This window comes from Rhinolophus ferrumequinum, chromosome 15 (genome assembly GCF_004115265.2).
Source record: "Rhinolophus ferrumequinum isolate MPI-CBG mRhiFer1 chromosome 15, mRhiFer1_v1.p, whole genome shotgun sequence".
Taxonomy (NCBI): domain Eukaryota; kingdom Metazoa; phylum Chordata; class Mammalia; order Chiroptera; family Rhinolophidae; genus Rhinolophus; species Rhinolophus ferrumequinum.
In genome coordinates this window covers 48,944,743-48,968,475 of record NC_046298.1, presented here as the reverse complement: position 1 = coordinate 48,968,475, position 23,733 = coordinate 48,944,743, and the positions used below count along the sequence as shown (strand labels likewise).

The following is a 23,733-nucleotide window of genomic DNA, read 5'->3' as shown; positions in this document are numbered from 1 at the left end:
TCCCTGTGCGACCTTAGACAAGAGACTTCTTGTCGTCTTCCGCATTGTTTTCCCTATCAGCCAACGGGATGAACAGAGTTCCTACCTGGGGGGTTGTTTGTGCAGGTGATGTTACTGAGAACAGAACACTTAGCACAGGGCCTGGCACTCACTCCACAGCACCACAGATGGCTCTAACCACAAGCCTATGACTCTGGGATTTTGGCATTGCTGAAACGTTCCAGTGTATAATACAGCACTGTCAATTATACTCAGAATGCTGTACACTGAGCCCCAGAACTTACTTATCTTATAACTGGAAGTCTGTACCCTTTGACCCACACCCCAATTGCCCCCACCCCTGGTAACTGGTAGCCCTGGTAGCCCCTGGTAACCACCCTTCTCCTCTCTGTTTCTACAAGTCTGGCTGCTGCCCTCATCTGTTACATGTTTAGAGCTCAGTAGGAAAGACACAGATGTCATTTATTGGGTCTTTCTCAAACCTCAACATTGGGGCACTCCCATGAGGTTACAACTGCCCTTCTGAGCCTTGGCTCATCATCTGTTAATTTCCCTCCCCCGTTACCTGGATGACCTCAGTTAAGACAAGATAATCCTGACGAAAGGAAGCGCAACTCACAGCAGCTTCTTCAGGGCGCACTGCGAGACGGTCAAGGCGTCACAGAGAGGCGTGGCGCCCCGGTGCGTCACCTTGTTTCCTGTGAGGCTGAGGGATTTCAGTCTGGTGGCTGTGAGCAGGATTTGGGAGATCAGCAGACAACAGGTGTGGGTTAACCCACAGTGATCCAACCTGCAGATGCAGACACGGGCTACGTGAGACATATCCTCATCTGCCCCCAAAGGCAACCCGCTTCCCTTTGTTCACCACACGCCAGCCACTCCGGCCATTCTGCTGCGAGTCCCGGCTTCCGAGACACTGCTTGCCCCTGCCCTCAGGGTCTGAGCACTTGTTCCTCATTTGCAACATCCCTCCTCATCCCCAACCCCAAGTCTATCTGTGGGACTATTTTTCATTCAGGTCTCCGGAATGTTACCTCTTCCGAGTAAGCTGGGGTCACTGCTGTCAACTGTGACGGCCCCACCCCCCTCCACTCCACTCTCTCCAGCATCATTTTATTCACAGTAACGATGACCAGCAAACATTTCCTATATTTCTATGTGTACTTTTTTCTTTTCTTTTCTTTTCTTTTTTTTTATGGAGGGCACAGCTCACAGTGGCCCATGTGGGGATCAAACCGCCAACCTTAGTGCTACCAGCACCACGCTCTAACCAACTGAGCTAATTGGCCAACCTTGCACTTGTTTTTTTCATTGAAATATACCTGACATATAACATTGTTTAAGTTTAATGTATAAATATGTGGATTTGATACATTTAGATACTGTAATGTGATTGCCATTGTAGCAATAGCTAGCTCCTCGATCATGTCACATAAGTATCATTTCTTTTTTGTGGTGGGAATAATTAAAGTCTAGCCTTTTAGGAGAATAGGAAGTGATTTCCTCTGCAAAGAGAGCCCAGGAAATCCCTTCCTCCAGGGAATTCTTCTCAAGCTCTCTTTACTTGCTTTCCAATGGGCAAACACTTTCAGTATTTTTCAGTTAGTATAGACGGTTCATCTCAACACAAAACTTTTATATTCCTTTTGCTTACAGAACATAGAGGCTTTTGCAAAGACAGTTCTAAGTGTTTATATACATTTGTATAGTATACTCAGCTTTATGCAACTATTTTTCCCCAAAATTTATGTAAATTAAAACATAATTGAGTACAAAAAGAAGATCTAGTCTCTTAGTAAGTTTTATGTGTCTAACCCAAGGTTGTTGTCCGTCACCATTAGACTGTGCATTAGATCCCCAGGACCTACGTATGTATCTAGTAGGGCACGTTTGTCGTCTAACACATTGCCCCTGGTAACCACCATTGATTGTACTGTTTTATGAATTCAGCTTTTTTAGAGTCCACATGTAAGTGAGATCCCACAGTGTTTGTCTTCCTTTGTCTGAAGCTCTCACTTAGCACGATGCCCTGAAGTTCCATCCATGTTGCTGCAAGTGGCAGGACTTCCTTCTTTCTCATGGCTGAATAATTACTTGCAGTAATTCTTTGTCTATCTTCCTCCCTAGAATGTAACCTCCACGAGGGAGGGGATCTAGCTTGCCTTGCTCCCTGCTGTATCGTTAGCAACTACAATAGTGCCGGGTACACAGTGGGCACTCAAGTGTTTGCCGAAAGGTGCAGTCTCCCGAGAAAACTGGCAGTGCTTATGAAAGTTGAATGCGCGTCTACCCTACGACCCCTCTACCCAATTCTCCCCCAGCGTACATTCCCAAGGTCTGCCGAGTCAGGGTGCCATTGTGCTGGGAACGTCACCTGAACCCAAGCTCATTGCCCTGTGGTACAACTCTGTCTCATGGTTGGGGGTGGGGTAGGTGGGAGGCTGCGGCTAGGAAACGATGACACAAGGGTGACGGCAGCTCCGTGGCTTGGTTGCAGTGTGGTTTCGTGAATCCATACACATTCACATTTTATGTGACAAAATGACACAGAATGATGTCTAACTATTACATTGTTTTGTACACCTGAAACTAATACTACTACTAATAATAGTAATAGTAACAAATGACACAGAATGACACACATGTCCTGGTTTTGACGTCATACTATAGTTATGTAAGACATAACCATTGGGAGAAACTGGCTGCAGGGTACTTGTGACCGCTCTGATTTTTTTTTTAATCTCTATCTATGAAACATTGAAAGTTACCTTTTTACTGTAGTAAAATATACATCACATAAAATTTAGCACCTTCCCCATTTTTAAGCGTATAATTCAGTGCCATCAAGTCGGCCACTGTTGTATGACCATCACCACCAATCATCTTCAGACTTCGTCATCCTCCTAACTCTCTGTAATATTTTTGCAACTTGCTGTGAATTATTTCAAAATAAAAAACTGAAAACAAACACCAAAATCCTGAAATAAAAAATGCGAAAACCATTCCCAGGACTTACCTCAAAGACTCCAACATACAACTTGGGTGTCGTAGGGCTTCACACACCATCCCCATATCCTCCTCCTTCAGGTGAGTGCCTTCCAAGCTCAAGTATTTAATACGATGGTTGATGATGACAGTCCTCCAGAGATATTGGAGACCAAAGGTAATTTGTGCCCTTTTAAATCTACAGAACAGACACAAGAAAATATGAATCAGACACTGGCGACATTTACTTGTGCCCTAATTTTTCCTTTTCATGCTTTTCCCATTCCAACGCTCATCCCTCTCACTATTTGTGTTTACTCCATTTTAAAGCAACAAATACTAAGCCACCTATGATGCAGCAGACACTGGGAAGAGAGCATTAAATGACGCCAATGTTCGTACTTTCATGGAGCTTCATCTAGTGGGGGAGACGCTCAACAAAGAGTTGGAAAAACAATTAGGCTTAAGAATAAAATATGGTAAATGAACAAAGCAGAAACAAGTCATAGATACAGAGGACATTTTGATGGTTGCCAGATGGAGGGTGGGGTTTGGGGGACAGGGTGAAAAAGGGGAAGGGAATAAGACGTACAAATTGCCAGTTATAAATAAAAACAGTCACAGGGATGTAAAGCACAGCACAGGGAATATAGTCCATAATATTGTAATAACTATGGACGGTGCCAGGTGGGGACTAGATTTATGGGGTGGGGGGATCACTTCGTAAGGTATATGAATGTCTAGCCACTACACTGTACTCCTGAAACTAATTAAGAATAGGCTAGAACTGCACACAGTTATATGGCCCAGTTCAAGTTGAAGAAAAAAGTCAAATGTAAGAACAATATGTACACCGTGATACCATTTTGATTTAAAAGAAATTCATACGCCATGGAAAATGTATGAGATGTGAAAGGAGTTAAGTAGGGAAACTGAAGAGGCATCAAACAATGTACTTAACACCCTTTGTCATTCCTGAATCTCTTTGCCATTATCATGTATTACTGTTGTATGACAAATACAGTGACGACACTCAGGTTAAAGCAAATTACAGGCTGTAATATGAGTTTAGAACAGGGACAGTTCGTGGGGAGGGGGTCCCCAGGGAAAAGCATTCATCTAACAGCTGACAGAGGAGTGAAGATCGGTGTAAGCCTTACGGTGAAAAGGTCGTCATTCACAACGCTGGGCTCACCAAGATCCGTGGCACAGCCCAGTTTCAGGACAGGACTGAGAGAAGATATAGACAAGGCAGGAATAAGATGTTTGCAACCAAGAACGTGACTTGCTCTAGTCTTGGGTGTCACGTGTGCTTCTCTTGGTCTTGGCGGAGCGAGCAAATAATAGAATCTTTGTCTGATTTGGACCTAGCACTTCATCTCCTGCTCTAGGTGAGTACCCCGGGGTCTACAACAGACCCAGAAACTCATTAGGTGTCCCCATATTTGCTACTCTATGAATTAGCCTAAACGCACTAAGGACTGACGGAAAGCCTCCTGTAAATCGTGCCCTTTGATCTTGCCATTGCCTCGTGCTTACCATTAGCTTGAAATGAGCTCCCCTCCCATTTTCCCTATTAACTAATAGCATTCATCCTGCAAAAGCCACAGCAAATGAACCCGCCTCAGTAATCCCTTCACAATGTCTTCAGTCAGTCCCCATCCTGTGCTTTCGGGAACTTGGTTCCTGCACCTCCCAGAGCACTTATCCCCTCTGATTACGTTATAGCTCGGTCTTCTTTCAGGAGGTGGGAGAGGAGAGCTGTGACAAAGGGGCAGTCCAGAGGCTGGAAAGACTTACATCAGATTCTGTATTTTACAGGTTGGCTGTCTGAGCTTGATGCACAGGGTCCTCATTGCACATTCGTTCAGGATGCTGCCACTGAGGTCTAGCTGTCGTAGGTTTGGGTGGGTGCTGAGCACCAAGCAAAGATTTTCCCACCAGTCGTCAACCAGGACCTTGGTCTGCATCCTACATCGGAGAAGGGAACAAACATCTGCTTCACAGGGTGGATATTCACACAAGCCAGTCGCAAGAATGTTCGAGTTGAGAGATCAGTCTATCAGGGCGAGACTGGAATGGCTTTAGAAGCTCGGAGGCCAGTTTATGACATCACTTTGTGCTCTGCACGAGCACTCTCATATCCACCCTGCATCCTGAGTGTTTGGTACGCCAAGGGTACATTAAGATGATTTGGAGCCACGGGCTCTCAAATCAGACTTATGCTTAAATTCTAGCTCCCCCTTGAATACTAAATGGTGCAGCCACTATGGAAAACAGTATGGAGGTTCCTCAAAAAATTAAAAATACAACTACCTTATGACCCAGTGATCCCTTATATAAAAGAATTGAAATCAGGATCCTAAGAGATATTTGTACTCCATTCACAATATCTAAGATGTGGAAACAACCTCAATTTCCGTTAATGGATGAATGGATAAAGAAAATAAGACACACATATGAAAATGGTGGCTCTGTCAGGTCATAGATATGCTAATTAGCTTGATTGTGGCGATTATTTCATTATATCAAAACACCAGTACCTCCATAAAGATGGAAAGAATAAAACTACCGAGGAGGGTACTCACCCTTGTGGAATCATGGGCCATGCCTCAGTAACCTCATCTTCTGAGAAGATCTCTCTGACATCCATCTGAATTTTCCACAAATACTGGCAGTGCTGGAGACAGTAGGAAGATACTAGTAAGTCCATTCGCCGGTTAATTGAAAGCCATACTGCTTGGAAGCTGTTCAATGCTAAGCGAACAAACTCTTCGTCCTGAGTCTCAAAAAGACAGTAGAAGCAGTCCAGGAAGTCTAGCGGGGTGGTGGTGTGGGCCTGTTGACCTAACAGACGGATCCAGTGGAGAAGTGCCCGTTTCACTACTGCGGGGATGGGACACCCCAGCAGGTTTTCCAGAACCCTCATCACCTCCTTGTTCATCAGGCCAAATAAGAAACGCTTCACTTGCAGCAAGTGGGCATTGATGCTGATTTGTTTGAGCTCCATTAAAGTCCTTATATTCTCCACGAACAGAGGGTGGGTCTCCCACTCTCTTTCCAATCCTTCTAGAATGTAGTACAAAGCAGCACAGAACTCTTGGAGGCTGGGGTGGGGGAACGTGTAATACCTCTCACCGGGGCCATCTGGGAGAAGGATGTCCATGTGAAACAGGGCACAGAGCTCCGACGGGGTCAGTCCATGAACACGCAGGTCATCGCCGTAAAACACAAACTTGGCATTCCACACCCCTTCCACGGCCATCCGGCAGACAGCCTTCAGGACAGCCCTTTCTTCACGGCCGAGACAGCACCCGAAGGCATCTCGAGGGGTGAGCTGATGGGCCACAAAGGTGACGTACAAGCCCGTGAGGATCTGGCAAGTATGTGGCAGGCTCTTCCCTGACGCCTCTTGCATCTGGAGAGCCTGGCAGATAAGCGACCACACGACCGGGACCTGGCACTTGCCAAACAGCTGGTCATTGTCCACCACCGAGTGCAACACTTGAATTTTCTGATGCTCATTCTTCATGTGCTCCAGGAACAACTGAGTCCTCCTTTCCATTGACATTCCTTCAACTAAGAGGTAACGGGGAGACGTGACCACAGCTTGGAGATTTTCCACGCCCACGTCTCTGACGGTGATGATTAGGGACGCCTCCGGGAGCAGGACCTTCTTCAGCAGACTACGCATCAGGACAGACACGGGCTGCTTCTCCGCCAAGTCGTCACAGAGATGAGTGTCATCCTCTTTGAAGGCAACGTCCAGGTCATCGAAACCGTCGACCACAAACAGGAGCCTTTCTGGTTGAGACAGGATGTCCATCACGGGCACCAGGGAATCTGGCCACTCCCTGGAAATTAACTCCATAAAACTGCTCTCCTTCCTGGATTGGATCTCTCCAGCGTGGAGAAAGAAGGCGTAGGAGAACAAGCTGGGGTACAGCTCCCCTCGGGCCCAGTGCAGCAGGACCCTCCGGGCCAAAGCTGACTTGCCGACGCCTGACTCTCCGTGCATCACCACAGTGAGGGGCCGAAAGCCGCACTGGTCCGGGGTGAACGCGCCAAACAGCATGTGCATTTGCAGACAGTCAGGGGCCAGGGTTTTGAAATCGTGGTGTGTATCCGACATCATGGCAAATTTTGTCATCACGTGAGCCTTGTAGTGCCATTCGTCACCTCCTAATTCGGAGGGAAGGGGAGAAAAAAACCAGGAAGCAGAGTTTGGAGACAGTCTGGACTTCAGTCTACATAGGTACGTGGGAGTTCTGTTTGCTCCCAGCAACACACGGATAGCTGCAACCCTCGTTCCTCCATTCGACCACATCCTCTAACACTTGTGGACTTTCTACAAAAGAGCTCTATTTGTCCCTTCAACCCGATTTCTCTATTTAGCACTTAATACCTGACACGTTGCAATTTTGTCTGCTTATGGTGTGTCTCCCCCAGTAGACTCTCTGCAGGGACTTTTACATTTGCTGTTGTAGCTCGGTATTTATAACAGTGCCTGGTGTCCTGCAGACCTGCAAGTGTTTGTTCAGTGAATAATTACTCCAATGCTGGTATGAGGTCTGTGAAAGACAGAGGAGCCTGGGGGAACTGAGGCCATGTATGCCATGGCCTAGATCTGTAGGAGCAGCATGCATCTCCAGGCCCATCCAGTAGGTCCAGGCTACAGTGGAGAAACGCCTCCGTGGGATGCACACAGAAAGGCAAGGGCAGCCCCAGAAGTTAGATCCTGCGGGGTCCCAAGCTCTGCCCTGTGGTGCCTTTGTGATTGGGACCATGTTGCCTCACTCTCGGGGCCTCAGCTTCCCCACTTCTGAAATGACATTAACATCCTTCTGAAAGGGTTGTGAGAAATAGTTAAGAAAGGATGTGCATTATTTTAGCATAGGACTTGGCAAAAATGGTCAATGGCCACTATTGTCATTACAAACCATTAATCTTTTCAAAAATTAAAAAAATTTTCAATTACTTGACATTCAATATTATATTAGTTTCAGGTGTACAACGTAGTGGTTACACATTTATATACTTTACGAAATGATCTCCCTGATAAGTCTAGTGCCCCCTGTCACCGTACATAGTTATTACAATACTATTGACTATATCCCCTGTGCTGTACTTTACATCCCATTAATATTTTTTAACTGCCAATTTATACTTCTTATTCCCTCCCCCTTTTCCACCCAGACCCCAAATACCCTCCATCTGGCCACCATCACAATGTTCTCTGTCTCTTTGCGTTTGTTTCTGTTTTGTTTGTTCATTTATTTGGTTTTTTAGATTCCACAGATAAGTGAGATCATATGGTATTTGTCTTTTTATGTCTAATTTCACTTAGCATAATGCCCTCTAGATCTATCCATGTTGTCACAAATGGTAAAATTTCATTCTTTTTTATGGTCATGCAATATTCCATTGTGTAAATGTACCACATCTTCTTTATCCAGTCTTCTATTGATGGACACTTAGGTTGCCTCCATACCTTGGCTACTGTAAATAATACTTCAATAAGCACAGGTGTGTGTGTATCTTTTCAAACCATAATTCTTTCACATTATCTTGTTTTATTTTTATCCCAGTGTTTGTCATAAACTGCAATTCTTTAATTATCATCTGTCTAGCCACTAACTTACAATGCAAGTCCCATAAGAAAAGTATCTTATCTAATCTCAACATCTCCAGCCTTTTCAACAGTCTCTGACATCCGGTAGTTACTCGGTAACATGGGGAAAAAAAACCCTCTAATTCTGGGTCCTTACATATGTTGGTATTACCATGATCTTTTTTAAAAAAGACAGGAGTCTTATATGCGTGTATATAAGACAATTACCAGCTCTACATAAAATCTCTCCTCATAGTTCTAAACCTTACACTTCCTCACTCTGTATCATGTCTGTGCCAAGAGCTCCAAACATCTCTCTCTAGTGCTGACCTCTTTCCTACAGTTCCAGGCTCTGATGTCTAACTCACCACCTGAAAGTGTCAACGGGGACCTCACATTCAATGTATCAAAAACTTATTTCGTCTTTGACCTCCAACCAAAAACGTACTCCTCACAAGTTTTCTATAAGTGATTAATTAGAAAAAAATCTTCTATTTGTGAACTTAATTTTGAACAGCTGTTTGCCTGTTTTACACATAAATCTAATTTCAGTCTCACAACAACCATCTGTGGTAGTCTGGTCACCTATAAAATGGGGATATTCATTCCTTCTTTATGAGATTGGTGTAGGATGCCATGGCCTAGTCATAAAACGCGAGAACAGCAGCTGGCTCATAGGAAGCACTCTAGAAATGTCCTCAATATTGGTACTCAGTACAACTCATCCCAACTGAAAATGGACAATACTGGCAGCCATTAGGTTTTCAAGTATTTGTCCAGTGAATGATTAAGTAATGCACACCGTGCCATCATGTTATGTTGTACAGGTGGGAAAAAAGCCCAGCTTGAAGTGATTCCAGAGTTTGAAATTTAAATCATTCACTCCTGGTATAACCATCCGTCAGTTGTCCAAGCAGAAGGTGGAAGCCATTCATGAAGCTTTTTCTTCTGAAAACCTAAACCCCAAATTCTATTAAATACCTCACAAGTCAAATCACTTCTTTCCATCACCACTTTTTTCTATATGAATGTTAATAGCAGCATTATTCACAATAGCCAAGACATGGAGAGCACCAAAATGCCTATTGTCTGATGAATGGATAAAGAAAATGTGGTCTCTCCATATGATGGAATATTATTCAGCAGTAAAAATGAACTAAGTGTCAATATGTGCTGCAACAGGGATGAACTCGGAAAACATACTAAATGAAAGAAGCCAATCATATATTGCAAAGGGCCACATACTGCATGATTCCACTTATAGGAAATGTCGAGAACAGGCAAATTAACAGAGACAGAAAATAGATCCGTGGTTTCCTAGGGCTGGGGGAAGGCAGTGGGGAGCGGCTGCTTGTGGGTATGGGGCTTCTTTTCCGGAGAGGAAATCCTCCTGGAATTAGATAGTGGTGACAGTTGCACAACCTTGTGAATGTACTGAAAACCACTGAATTCTATACTTTAAAAGGGTGAGCTGTTTGGTATATAAATTACATCTCAATAAAAAAGCTTCAAGTGACATTTCCTCAGAGAAGCCTGTTGGCTGGTCAACAGGCGTGACTGGTCAACTCTCATTTCACACAATTGTAACACCTGGGATCTTCTCTTCATTTTATATTTTGTTTGGTTTAATTAACGTATAATTGAACTGTCAACAGTATGAAGGCAAGAAATTGTGTGTGTGTGTGTGTGTGTGTGTGTGTGTGTATTTTACTACTACTGTGTTCCCCGAAAATAATACCTAGCGGGACAATCAGCTCTAATGTGTCTTTTGGAGCAAAAATTAATATAAGACCCAGTCTTATTTTCCTATAACATATGATTGGGTCTTTATAATACAATATAATATAATATAATACCAGGTCTTATATTAATTTTTGCTCCAAAAGACACATTAGAGTCGATTGTCCGGCTAGATCTTATTTTGGGGGAAACACGGTATAGTCCTGTCACAGTTCTTCAGATGGTATGTATTCACTAAATAAAGGTTGAAAGGAATTATGAAAAATCAAAATAAAAGGAAATTTAAAAACAAGTCAGCACTAGTTAAGTAATTTTGAACAAAGTACTTGACTTTTTGTTTCCATATTTAGCATCTGTCAAACAAGCTTGTCCCAGGTACCCACATTCTGTAGCATGAACTTTGGAATTTATCTTCATAAATCTGACCGCTGATAATCACAGTGAACACACATGACTTGTCTGTGGTGATCCCGGGATCTCTTAAGGGAAGCGACTGATGCACCAGAGACAAATGAGGATGAAGAAAGTGAAAGGGAACTCCCACGCCACCTACCCTCCACACACTGCTCTTCTCCCAACTTCATTCCAAGATGGCAAAAAAATATTAGGTTGGTGCAAAAGTAATTGCGGTTTAACAGGTTAAAAATAATTGCAAAAACCACAATTACTTTTGCACCAACCTAATACATATATGAATAAATAAGATTTCTTTACCTTGATCTTTTGTCTCTGCTGCTGTGGCACCATCTTGTTCCATAGCGTGTGACATTTCTGAGAAAAAAAGGGAAGAAGTATAAACTCCCATGCATTTAGGTGAATTATCCAAGTCAGCGATGGCACAGACCCACTAAGTCCCTGAGATGAGTTTTGCAATGCCAGAACTCATCTTCTGAGCCATCTGGAATGTGGCAACCAGGGGCTCAGCTAGACAGGAAGAGCATACATAAAATGAGCACTAGGTTCAAAATTAGAAGGCACAGCTTCTGGTCTCATTTCAGCTTTTTATTCTGGCAGATCTTTGGGCAAGTCACTAAAATGAGGGGTTAAATCTAGTGGTTAAGAACTAAGAGCCTGGAGTCAGACACAATTTAAAGGTAAATTCTGTCACTTACTACCTATGAGGTCATAGACAAGTTAATGGGCTTACGTGCTTCTCTTTGTTCATCTACAAAGCAAGGATAATAGTCCCTGCGTCAGGAAGTTGCTCTGAAGATTGCTGAGGTGATTTGGTAGAGGAATGGCACAGTCTCCGACATGTAACAGCGAGCAGTTATTAAAAATAGCCACTCTGTGTGCTGATTAGGAAACAGTTTCTAGGTTTTCAAGTATTTGTACATATTTGTCTTAGAATATGTGAGAATGACCTTGCCATATTTAAGGAACAGTTACAAGGGTGGGGTTAGTCTTGCCAGTCACAGAAAAATCATATCACAAATGACTTGCATGCAGCCAGACTGGAGATTGATTAGAGATTCAAATGGAATGACTGTGATATATACAGGCTCCGGGAAGAAATGCATAGAAATGAATTGTATTTTAGAGATAGGTCTCATATGAGTTCCTGATTCATTAGGTAGAGGGTAAAGAAAGGAAAGAGTCAATCAATAAACAAACAGACTAAAAAATGACCAGGATTTTGTTGTGAGTAGTCCCTTGGTCCCATGACCAACATAGGAAACCGTGGAGGCAGATATATAGAAAAATAATCAATATCAGAAAACATGTTCTTCTGAAGCACACATGTTATCCTGTAAAACACATTCCCAATTTAAAAGGATTGAAATCATACAGTATATGCTCTCTTGGTTCAAAAGGGTAAAATTATAAATCAGTAGCAAAAAGAAATTTGAAAAACACAAATATGTGGAAATTAAACAAGGCAATCATAAATAATCAAAGGGTCAAAGAAGAAATCATGAAGGAAATTAGAAATTTTGTTAAGACAAGTGGAAATGAAACACAGTAGACCCAAACTTATGGCATAGAGCTAAAGCAGCACTTAACAGTGAAATTGAAAGCTGTCAATGTCTATACACGTAGAGTTTTGGCCATTTAGCCTCTGGGTCTCAGTGTTGTTATTGGACAAGTGGATTACAGTTACTACTACACAGGCAGTATGAGAATTTTGAGAATGATGAGGAAGGCACTTGACATGATGCTGACATAGGTCTCGGCGAGCGGTGATTCTTGTGTACAATAATAATTTAGAGGGATTTCCCAAAGTGGCCTATGATAAGACTCCAGCTTCTGTCACACTGTCTCTGTGTCATACCATTGCTAAACCACCACTTTGTAATCTAGTAAAATACAACTTCATCACTGGGGAGAGAATAACCCACAGGACTTACCCTGTTAAACCTAGATTTACATTAAACTTAGAACAACTGATAACCTCTAGGATTCTGGGACTGACTCATCAATTCCTGCGCCTTGATCATTCGAAGTGCTTTTCTGCCCACAGCCTGAACAAAGCTGCACCAAAGTGAGGTTGGTGTTAGAGTTCATGGACAGCACCGGTGGCTGGAAGAGTCATAAGATACAGGCAATAGTGAAGGTAATAGTGAGGAGTACACACTGTGTATACAAGCCCACCTCTCTCCCTCTGGGTTGTGGTCTCACTGGGTTACATCCTATCTGGTTCATCTCCCTTCTGCACTTGAAGTGTAAGCTTCGTGAACTGTGTCCATGGATGTATCACAAGTACACAGAGCAGTTCCTGGCATGTCGTCAGTACTCAAATGTTTGGGGAATTGTACTGAGTCTGGTTTCAGACTCCATGGTTCTCTCCACCAAAGTCTCCAAAACAGATTATTAGGAGGGGCTTGTTTTACTAGGGTCATGAAGTGGCCCAAACTGAAGATGGGAACCCAATGAGTTGTAAGAAAGCCTTAAGACCACAGCACTCCCTGGGACTTAGACAAAGAAAGACAACGATTACCAGATCCTCAGACCCTATCCAGTCAGCTAATTATAGGCCATTGAACTCGAAGGAACACCATCCTATCAGAAGCCATGCTTCCAGTCCTAGACGTGCCACTAACTAATCACCCACCATGTGGCTTTAGGCACGTACATTTCTCCACCACCCTCACACTGACCTGGCTCTTCTTCCATGCTTGTTCCTTGGTCAGTCTTCATCAGTGTAGAATCTTCTGGTACTTCAACCAGTGAACATTCTGCAACAGAGTAGATGAAGAGAACGGCCTCATAGCAATTACCCAGACCAGGGATGAGAGCATGCCCTGCACAAATTACCAAGGGGAACCAAGAAGAAACCCAGGATCTCAGTTTATTCCATGACTATCCTGTAATGGAGACAGTGGAGTCAGAGAGCAACAACAAAGATTTATAGTAAAGAATGCTCTGATTTTGAACTTGGAAACACACATTTCAATCCCTGTTTTGTTGTATGGCCTTGGGTAAATCATATAATGAGGAAGTATATTATGGTTATTGTGAATTTATCAAGAGTCATCCTAAATACATCTCTTGAACTTCAGACTAGTTAACTAGTCATTAGATGCCTGTGGCTTACCCAAATAGAGGCATCTTCAACTCACAAGGTCTCCCACTGACTACTCTCCTGGGGCTATGTGCTGCAAACATCTCTCCTGGGCTAAGGCCATGGAAACCCATCCACCCAGCTTCTTGTGCCAGAAACTTGGGTATCATCCTTGATACTATATTCTTCCTCTGCATGTAGTCCTCAAAAACTGCTGTGTCTTCTTCTGAAACATCTTCCGATTCCATTTCTACTTCTTTCGCTAACTGCCATTGTCACCCCAGTCCAAGCTGCCTTCATTTCTCCCATGGGAGATGAGCATGGACTCCTAACTGTTCTCTCCACATCAACTCTTGACTCTTTCTGGACCACTCAACCCTTCCACAACATTGCTGAAACACCAGTCTGATTATTTTTACCCCCACTCCTTTAAAACCATTCCATTGCTCATGCGTTGCTATTAAAATTATTTTCAAGATGCTACGTTATCTGACTTCTAGTCCATCTCTCCATGGTCATTTCCTGCCACAGTCCCTCCAATTCCCCATGGTCTGTTCAGGCTATTTCTTGGTTAAATGCTTTGCTCAGACTGTTCTTTGCTACCATGCCAAATTAGCTTGGCTAACTCCTTTTCTTCATTTTTGTCTGAGCCTGAACCTTGTTTCTTCTAGGAAGTGATTCTAGTTTGTACTTCCCTTTAAACGGAAATAGGAACATCTCATGTTTTTCTATACCATTTATTTAAAAAAAAATGCCCATTTATCCCTCTTCCTTACTTCACTGAAAGCTATAGATCTCTGGTGCACGACACATGATAATTTAAAGATATACTAAATGAATGTTAAATAATGAGTCTCTTCTTTGCCATACATTAGCTCACAAACTTGGTCAGGTTGTGTAATTTGGAAAAACTATTTGAGCTTCTGCCATGGGAAGCCTGTTTTGTTGAGTAGGTTTCAGACTCAATGGCATGGCACATAACATAGAGCCTACTTGGAGTACTGACCCAGTAAAGATCAGCTATCATTTTAATTTTCCTCATTTCCTATGAATAATATCAACATGCTTTCCACACAGGACTTTTTGAAGTTCAGAAGGTATAGCTTTTCTTAAAGTCCTTTGGATTATGTCACAGAAATGGTGGTGTGAGGTGAGGCCCTTGAAATCTCCCCTGGAATTTACAACAAATTGAACAGCAATACGTCCACAAAGGACTCCCTGCACAGTACACAGGCCAGCCTAATAGACGCACAATTTAAATCATGTAAAGGTGGGCAAATTGGGCGGGGGGATGGAGAGAGAAGGGGAGAGCGAAGTGCGGAGACGTGGGCCACAGGATGCAGACCGGAGATTGGAGCTCCCTGCATTCCAGAGCTACTGCAGTCATGGGAGAGGGAAGAATTCAGACTGCTAGAGCTCCCCTTATGGCCCACAGTCCCACCTGAGGGATCAGCATATAACATGGCTGAACCAAAAGTTCACGGCAGAGACCTTGGAGCAAAGACTGAGGGAAGAAGGGTAAGAACGGTGGTTTAAGCCCTCACTGCCAAGCAGAGGATGGAAGACACAGACATGGTGCCTCGCCGACCTCACCCCCACTCCCAGAGCTCACTCCATCCCCCTACTCCCAGTGCTAGAAGAAGAATGGTAGCAGTGTGAGATCAAAAGAACAGAATATTTACAGCTCTGAGAACTGCAGCCCAGCAGCCACAGACTCACGGCCCAACTAATTTTGGCGAAAGGGGCAAGACAATTCTGCTGGTAGTTGCCGCCATTGCTCACAGCCACCTCTCACAACTCACCCCTGCCCTGACCCCACCTATCTGGGCAAATCCCTGCATGGACAACCAGAGCCACTGAGACACACAGGCTCTGAATCTGGTTGCAGGAAGAGCATTGAGACTTCAGAAACTCTCTACACATACACCCCCCCCAGAGGTGGTGCCTTGAGACCCAGGTGACCTACTCACAGAGGAGAAGCCCACCTTCCATGGAACCCCTCCCATTGTGTGAGAAGCTGGAACAGTGTAAGAAAAAATGTAACACTACCGTGTGAGAGAGAATAGAAGGCTGCAGTGGGAGAGAAAATAAAACATTGCACCAACACCTACTGGAAAGCAAAAGAAAGACCTCTTCCTATCAACCTGTTGCAGAAACCACTCCCATAGATGCCTAGGAAGAGAAATAATTCATTAATTGCCATGAATAACCAATGTAACAAGGCAGCTCAGAAAGAAAATGAAAAGTCTCCAGAAAATGAACTTTAAAATATAGAAATATGTGACTTAAATGACAGAGATTGAAGACTGCAGTTCTGAAAAAACTCAACAAGATACAAGAAAACAGACAAGCAGTTTAATGAACTCAGAAACACAATCAGAGAACAAAATGAACATTTTACCAAAGAGATTGAAATTTTTAAAAGAACCAACTAGAATTTCTGAAGATTAAGAAGAATGAAATAGCCAGCTTAGGTAATAGAGCTGACCAGATGGAGGAAAGAATCAGTGACATTGAAGATAGAAATCTGGAAATGACACAGATTGAAGAAGAGATAGACTTGAGAGTTAAAAGAAATGAAAGAACTCTACCAGAACTTTCTGACTCCATCAGAAAGAAAAACATTAACAGGTGTACCAGAAGGTGAAGAAAGGGAGAAGGGAACAGAGACTATATTCAAACAAATAGTTAACGAGAACTTCCCAAACGTGTGGAAAGAACTGGATGCTCGAATCCAAGAAGCAAATAGAACACCTAATTACATCAAATCCAACAAGCCTTGGGTTTCTAATCCTGCCTCTGTCACTAACAAGCTGTGTGATTTTTGGTAAGTCATTTAACTCTATGTCCTTGGCTTTGATTTTTATACCTGAAGATAGATAATATCTTTCTTCTAGGAATTTAAAAATATATATGAAAATGAACTGAGAATTACCATACAGATAGGGTTTTTTATAACTTAATTGTGCAGTCACAGGTATTTTTGTAGTGTGACAATCTTAACCATTTTATCATTGTCATAGGAATCACCTATTGATATGATAAATAACTATCTTTTGAGCATGGTATAGTTTTATAAATAATCATCTAATGTATATGAAACTGCTTTTGAGTACTAATAAAATCTTCTTTCACTTAAAAAACATCAATGCTAAAGAAAGAATCCTTAAGGCAACCAGGGAAAAGAAGACAGTAACCTACAAAGGAAAGCCCATTAGATTATCATCAGATTTTTCAGCAGAAACTCTACAAGCCAGGAGGGAGTGGAATCAAATATTCACACTATTGAAAGAGAAAAAGTATGAGCCAAGAAAAATATATCCAACAAAGACTTCCTTTAGCTATGAAGGAGGAATACCGAAGCTGAGGGAATTTTCTAACACACGACCTGCACTACAAGAAATACAGAAGGAGGCCATTTGACCTGAAACAAAATAGCAAAAGAGTACAAAAATATGAGTAGTATTATGAACAGACAGATGGAAGCAGGAAATGGCAATCCCTACACCAAATAGGACACTGTACACTTAAACAAAACATACAGGGTATAGAGAAAAAAAAAAATAGGAGAAAGACAGCTTGCTCCTGCAATGCAGAAATCAACTCACAGCATAAATACGTATAGTTTGTGACAACAAAAATATAAAAGGGGAGTGAGTAAACGTCTGAACCAGCAAAGAGGAAAAGGAGAAAAGAAGCACGATGAAGAAAATGGAATACTCTCTTTTACATAAACTTAATGGTAACCACTCAAAAAAAAAAAAAATCCAGGGCCGGCCCGGTGGATCAGGCGGTTAGAGCTCTAAGCTCCTAATTCCAAAGGCTGCCAGTTTGATTTCCACATGGGCCAGTGGGCTCTCAACCACAAGGTTGCCAGTTCAATTCCTCTAGTCCCGCAAGGGATAGTGGGCAGCGCCCCCTGCAACTAAGATTGAACATGGCACCTTGAACTGAGCTGCCTTTGAGCTCCCGGATGGCTCAGTTGGTTGGAGCGCATCCTCTCAACCACAAGGTTGTCTGGTTCGACTCCTGCAAGGGATGGTGGGCTGCGCCCCCTGCAACTAGCAACGGCAACTGGACCTGGAGCTGAGCTGCGCCCTCCACAACTAAGACTGAAAGGACAACAACTTGAAGCTGAATGGCACCCTCCACAACTAAGATTGAAAGGACAACAACTTGACTTGGAAAGAAAAAAAGTCCTGGAAGTACACATGGTTCCCCAAAAAAGTCCTGTTCCCCTCCCCCAATAAAAACATCTTAAAAAAAAATCAAAAAAAAATCCGGAACTGAAAAATATCACATATAAAAAGAAGAAACAGAGGGAAAAATTATAGTATACCACAACCCAGAAATAATACACAACAACAAAAAGGCAAAGAAACAATGGAGACTCAGTCTTACCACAAAACTAAAGATAGAAGAATAGGAAATCCTCACATATCAATAATCACCCTAAATGTAAATGGACTGAACTCACCAATAAAAAGGCACAGAATAGCGTTTGGATCAAAAAACTAAACCCAACCATATGCTGTCTCCAAGAAACACATCTCAGCTACCAGGACAAGCATAGACTCAAAGTGAAGGGGTGGAAATTGACACTCCAAGCAAATGGTATCCAGAGAAAATCAGGTGTAGCCATACTGATGTCGGATGAAACTGACTTCAGGATGAAAAAGGTAACAAGAGACAAAAATGGACATTTCATAATGGTAAAGGAAACTATACAACAAGAAGACATAACAGTCATCAATAGTTATGCCCCCAATCAGGGAGCACCGAAATATGCCAAGCAACTACTAACAGAACTAAAGGGAGAAAATTGACCAAAACACAATTATACTAGGGGACCTAAATATATCATTGACAGCTATGGATAGATCATCCAAACAGAAAATAAATTATGAAATAGCAGCCCTAAATGACACATTAGATGAAATGGACATAATTGACACTTATAGAGCACTTGATCCTAAAATATCAGACTATGCATTTTTTTCTAGTGTACATGGAACATTCTCAAGGATTGACCATATATTGGGACATAAAACTAGCCTCAGCAAATTTAAGAAGATTGAAATCATACCAAGCATATTCTTGTGATTACAAGGCTTTGAAATTGGGTATCAACTGCAAAAAGAAAGCAGGAAAAAACAAATACATGGAGATTAAACAACATACTTTTAAAGAACAATTGGTTTAAAGAAGAAATAAGAGATCAAAAGATAATAGAAGCAAATGAGAATGAAAGTACATCCTATCAAGATTATTGGGATGCAGTGAAAGCAGTAATAAGAGGGAACTTTATATGATTACAGGCCTATCTCAAGAAAGAAGAAAAATCCCAGATAAACACCTCACATTACACCTTAAAGAACTAGGAAAAAAAGAGCCAATGAAACCTAAAGTCAGCAGAAGGAAGAAAATAATAAAAATCAGAGCAGAACTAAATAAAACAGAGAGCAAAAGACAATAGAAAAAATTAACGCAACCAAGAGCTGGTTCTTTGAAAGATTAACCAAATTGACAAACCCTTGGCTAGACTCACTAAGATAAAAAAAAGAAAAGGCACAAATAAACAAAATCAGAAATGAAAGAGGGAAAGTTCTCATGGATGCCACAGAAATACAAAGGATCATCCAAGAATACAATGAAGGACTATATGCCACCAAATTCAATAACCTAGAAGAAATGGACAAGTTCTTAGAAACTTGTCTTCCTAGGCTGAATCACAAAGAACTGGAAAATGTAAATAGACTGATCAATAGTAAGAAAATTGAATCAGTCATCCAAAACCTTCCCAAAAGCAAAAGTCCAGGACCAGATGGCTTCACTAGTGAATTCTACCAAACATTCAAAGAGGATCTAATACCTGTTCTCCTCAAACTCTTCAAAAACATTGAAGAAGAGACAATACTCCCTAACTCATTTTATGAGGCCAACATTACCCTGATACCAAAACCTGGTAAGGATAATGCAAAAAGTGAAAATTACAGACCAATATCTAAACAAAATCCTAAACAAAATTCTAGCAAATCGAACGCAACAATGCATTTAAAAGATTATTCATCACGATCAAGTGGAGTTCATTCCAGGGGGCACAAGGATGGTTCAACATATGAAAATTGATCAATGTGATACACCACATAAACAAAATAAAGGACAAAAATCACATGATTATATCAATAGATGCAGAAAAAGCATTTGACAAGATACAACATCCATTTATAATTAAAACACTCAATAAAATGGTTATAGAAAGAAAACATCTAAACATAATAAAGGCCATATATGACAAACCCTCAGCTAATATCATAATTAACAGTGTAAAACTGAAGCCCTTCGCTCTATGTTCAGGAAAAGACAGGGCTGTCCCCAGTGGTGATACACTGCTTTTCAACATAGTATTGGAAGCCTTAGCCAGAGCAAACAGGCAAGAGAAAGAAATAAAACGCATCCCACTTGGGAATGAAGAAGTTAAATTGTCACTTTTTGCAGATGACATGATGCTATATATAGAAAACCCTAAAGACTCCACTAAAAAGCTATTAGAAACAATAAACGAATAAAGTAAAGTTGCTGGCTACAAAATCAATTTACAAAAATCCACTGCATTCCTATATACTAACAATGAAATCTCAGAAAAAGAAATTTTAAAAAATCCTTTTGCAATTGCAACAAAAAAGAATAAAATACCTAGGAATAAATTTAACTAAGGATGTGAAAGACCTATACATTGAAAACTATAAGACATTTTTAAAAGAAATTGAAGAAGACACAAAGAAATGGAAAGACGTTCCATGCTCATGGATTGGAAGAATCAACATAGTTAAAATGGCCATATTACCTAAAGCAATATACAGATTTAATGCAATCCTCATCAAAATCCCAATGGCATTTTTTAAAGAAATAGAACAAAAAAACTCATCAGATTTTTATGGCCTGAGAAAAGACCCTAAATAGCCAAAGCAATCCTACAAAAAAAGAACAATGCTGCAAGTATCACACTCTCTGACTTTAGCTTGTACTACAAAGCAACAATAATCAAAACAGTATGGTATTGGCAGAAAAACAGACACGCAGACCAATAGAATAGAATTGAAAACTCAGAAATAAACCCACATAAATATGGATAGATGCTTTTCGACAAAGGAGTCAAAAACATACAATGGAGAAAAGACAGCCTCTTCAATAAATGATGCTAGGAGATTTGGAAAGCCATCAGCAAAAAAATTGAAACTTGACTGTTATCTGTCAAAGCGTACCAAAATTAACTCAAAATGGATCAAAGATCTAAACGTAAGACCTGGAACAATAAACTGCATAAAAGAAAACATAGGTACTAAACGTATGGACCTCGGGTTTAAAGAGGATTTTATGAATTTGACCTCAAAGACAAGGGAAGTAAAAGCTGAAATAAATGAATGGGACTATATCAAACTAAAATGCTTCTGCACAGCAAAAGAAACCATCAACAAAATAAAGAGGCAAGCAACCGAATGGGAGATTTTTGCAAACAGTATCTCCAATAGGGGCTAATATCCAAAATATACAAGGAACTCATACAACTCAACAACAACAAAAAAACAAACAATCCAATTAAAAAATGGGCAGAAGACCTGAATAGACATTTCTCCAAAGAGGACCTACAAATGGCCAACAGACATAAGAAAAGATGCTCAACATCACTAACCATCAGAGAAAGGAAAATGAAAACCACAACGAAATGAAAATAAAAACCACCTCATACCAGTTAGAATGGCTATCATCAACAAGACAAATAGTAACAAGTGTTGGAGAGGCTGTGGAGAAAAAGGGACCCTCATACACTGTTGTTGGGAATGCAGACTGGTGCAGCCGCTATGGAAGGCAGTGTGGAAGTTCCTCAAAAACTTAAGGATAGAATTACCATGTGACCCAGTAATCACTCTCCTGGGTACCTACCCAAAAAAATCTGAAAACATTTATCTGTATAGGTATATATACTCCACTGTTCATTGCAGCTTTATTTACAGTGGCCAAGACATGGAAACCACTAAAGTGTTCTTTGTTAGATGATTGGATAAAGAAGATGTGGTATATATACACAATGCAATACTTTTCTGCCATAAGAAAAGATGAAATAGTGCCATTTGCTACAACATGGATGGATCTTGAGATTATGGCAAGCGAAATAAGTCAGAAAAAGTTGAGAACCATATGACTTCACTGGTATGCGGAATATGAAACTGAAAGCGACAAAGGAACAAAATAATCAAAGAAACAAAAACTGATAGACACAGACAATAGTTTAGTGGTTACCAGAGACAAAGATGGGAGGGGGCTGGCAGATGAGGGCAAAGGGGATCAAATATATGGTGATGGAAGGAGAACTGACTCTGGGTGGTGAACACACAATGGGATTTATAGGCGATGTAATACAGAATTGTACCCCTGAAACCTAGTAACTTTACTAACCATTGTCACCCCAATAAACTTTACTTAAAAAAAAACAGTCCTTTGTAGCTGCAGATGCCAGGTCACCTCTAGGCATGTGCCACCTGTGGTCTTTGAGGCCAGTCTGACTGCCCACATGTGGGACTCGTCTAAGTTTTCTGTCCACAGATGAAGGAGTGAAGGAGAGCTATGATTTTTATTTCTTACTACCTTCCCCTTAACCCCCCTAAGATAATCCACCTAATCCACCTGTTGATCTAAGTACATCCCTATAATATGGCACTCACGGTCTGAGTAAGGTCAGTCCCTGGAAGAGTTCCTTGAATTTGGTCCCTCAGCCTGGGGCAAGATGCCTGTTGTACAACAACTGTATGTTCTCAAAAGACGGATTCAGCTTCATTAACCACTTTCTATACATTATCCTATCAAACCCTTGCAATGGCTTGTATGAACATCACAGCTACTGTCGCAAGATGTGGAATACAAGGGTCAGAGGAGGAGGGGGCTTGCTCAAAGTCACACATGTAACAGATGGCAGCTCCAGAACTCAGGCTTAGTGTTCACAACTCTGAATCCTTTCTATTAATGTCCACTAAATTCTGACTGGCTAGAGGGTCTTCCACCCATCTCTCGTCCTTTGTTGTTTCATAGGCTAGAGACTACAGTAGTTTCCAGCCAGGGAGGGTGACCAATGAGTTGCTTCTCAGGATTTAGACTCAAGTTGTAGAGGTGGACCCAATGAGAGGACAATGGGACCCTCCCTGTTCCCATGGGACCTGCAGGTCCCCCTTGCTTGTCTCCTACCCCTAGGTAGGCCCATGTCTTACTCACTTTCCATGTAATCCCTTGCCTTCTGAGCGAGTGCTGGCAGGTCCATCTCGTCAAAGATACTTATGGATATCTTCCAGACAAGAGGTCCCCTACAATGCTCATGCAAGAGGTAGGCTAAATGTTCCATATTGGCATTATCCACTTCAATCCACGGAAAAGAGCACGCTGCCAGTTCTGAAGCTTTTTCCTTTACTAAGTCCTTGAATGTTTCAAACCCTTCTTCTCCCAGCTGCTTGAAACACCACTGTAGTCCGCACTTGGAAAGGGAGGGTAAGTTGGCTTCTCCCATCTTAAGTCAAGGCTGAGGGCTCAAGTGTTGATGGAAAAGTAGACTCTTTGATAGTAGAGAGCAAATGGGACCTGTTGGAAGAGTGACAAGATTAAGAGAATCTTGCATTAAATGATCACGTTCATACAACCAACCTCAATCAACTCAGTAGAAGGACCAACATTTTTCTATGCCTTTGGTGAAACATACCAAGAGAAGCCCAACTCCCAGGTAACAATTCTTTATACACTAAAAATTCCTTGCCATTTTATCTGTCTATCTTGTTACTGGACTATAAGTTGTGGGCTATTTTCCTACCTATATCCCTGGTTCCTGGAACAGTACCGGGCATGGAGTAGG

At 41.7% G+C, this 23,733-nt stretch overlaps 1 protein-coding gene across 1 annotated transcript in view; it reads right to left on the bottom strand.

Annotated features, from left to right (window-relative positions):
- NLRP5 (NLR family pyrin domain containing 5) overlaps positions 1–23,502 on the bottom strand; it is a 35,686-nt gene extending 12,184 nt beyond the window's left edge. The window contains 5 exon segments of the mRNA XM_033129300.1: positions 620–790; positions 3,017–3,184; positions 4,786–4,956; positions 5,574–7,167; positions 23,106–23,502. Of these exon segments, the coding sequence (XP_032985191.1) occupies positions 620–790; positions 3,017–3,184; positions 4,786–4,956; positions 5,574–7,167; positions 23,106–23,502 (2,501 nt within the window).
- Positions 23,503–23,733: the final 231 nt, after the last annotated feature.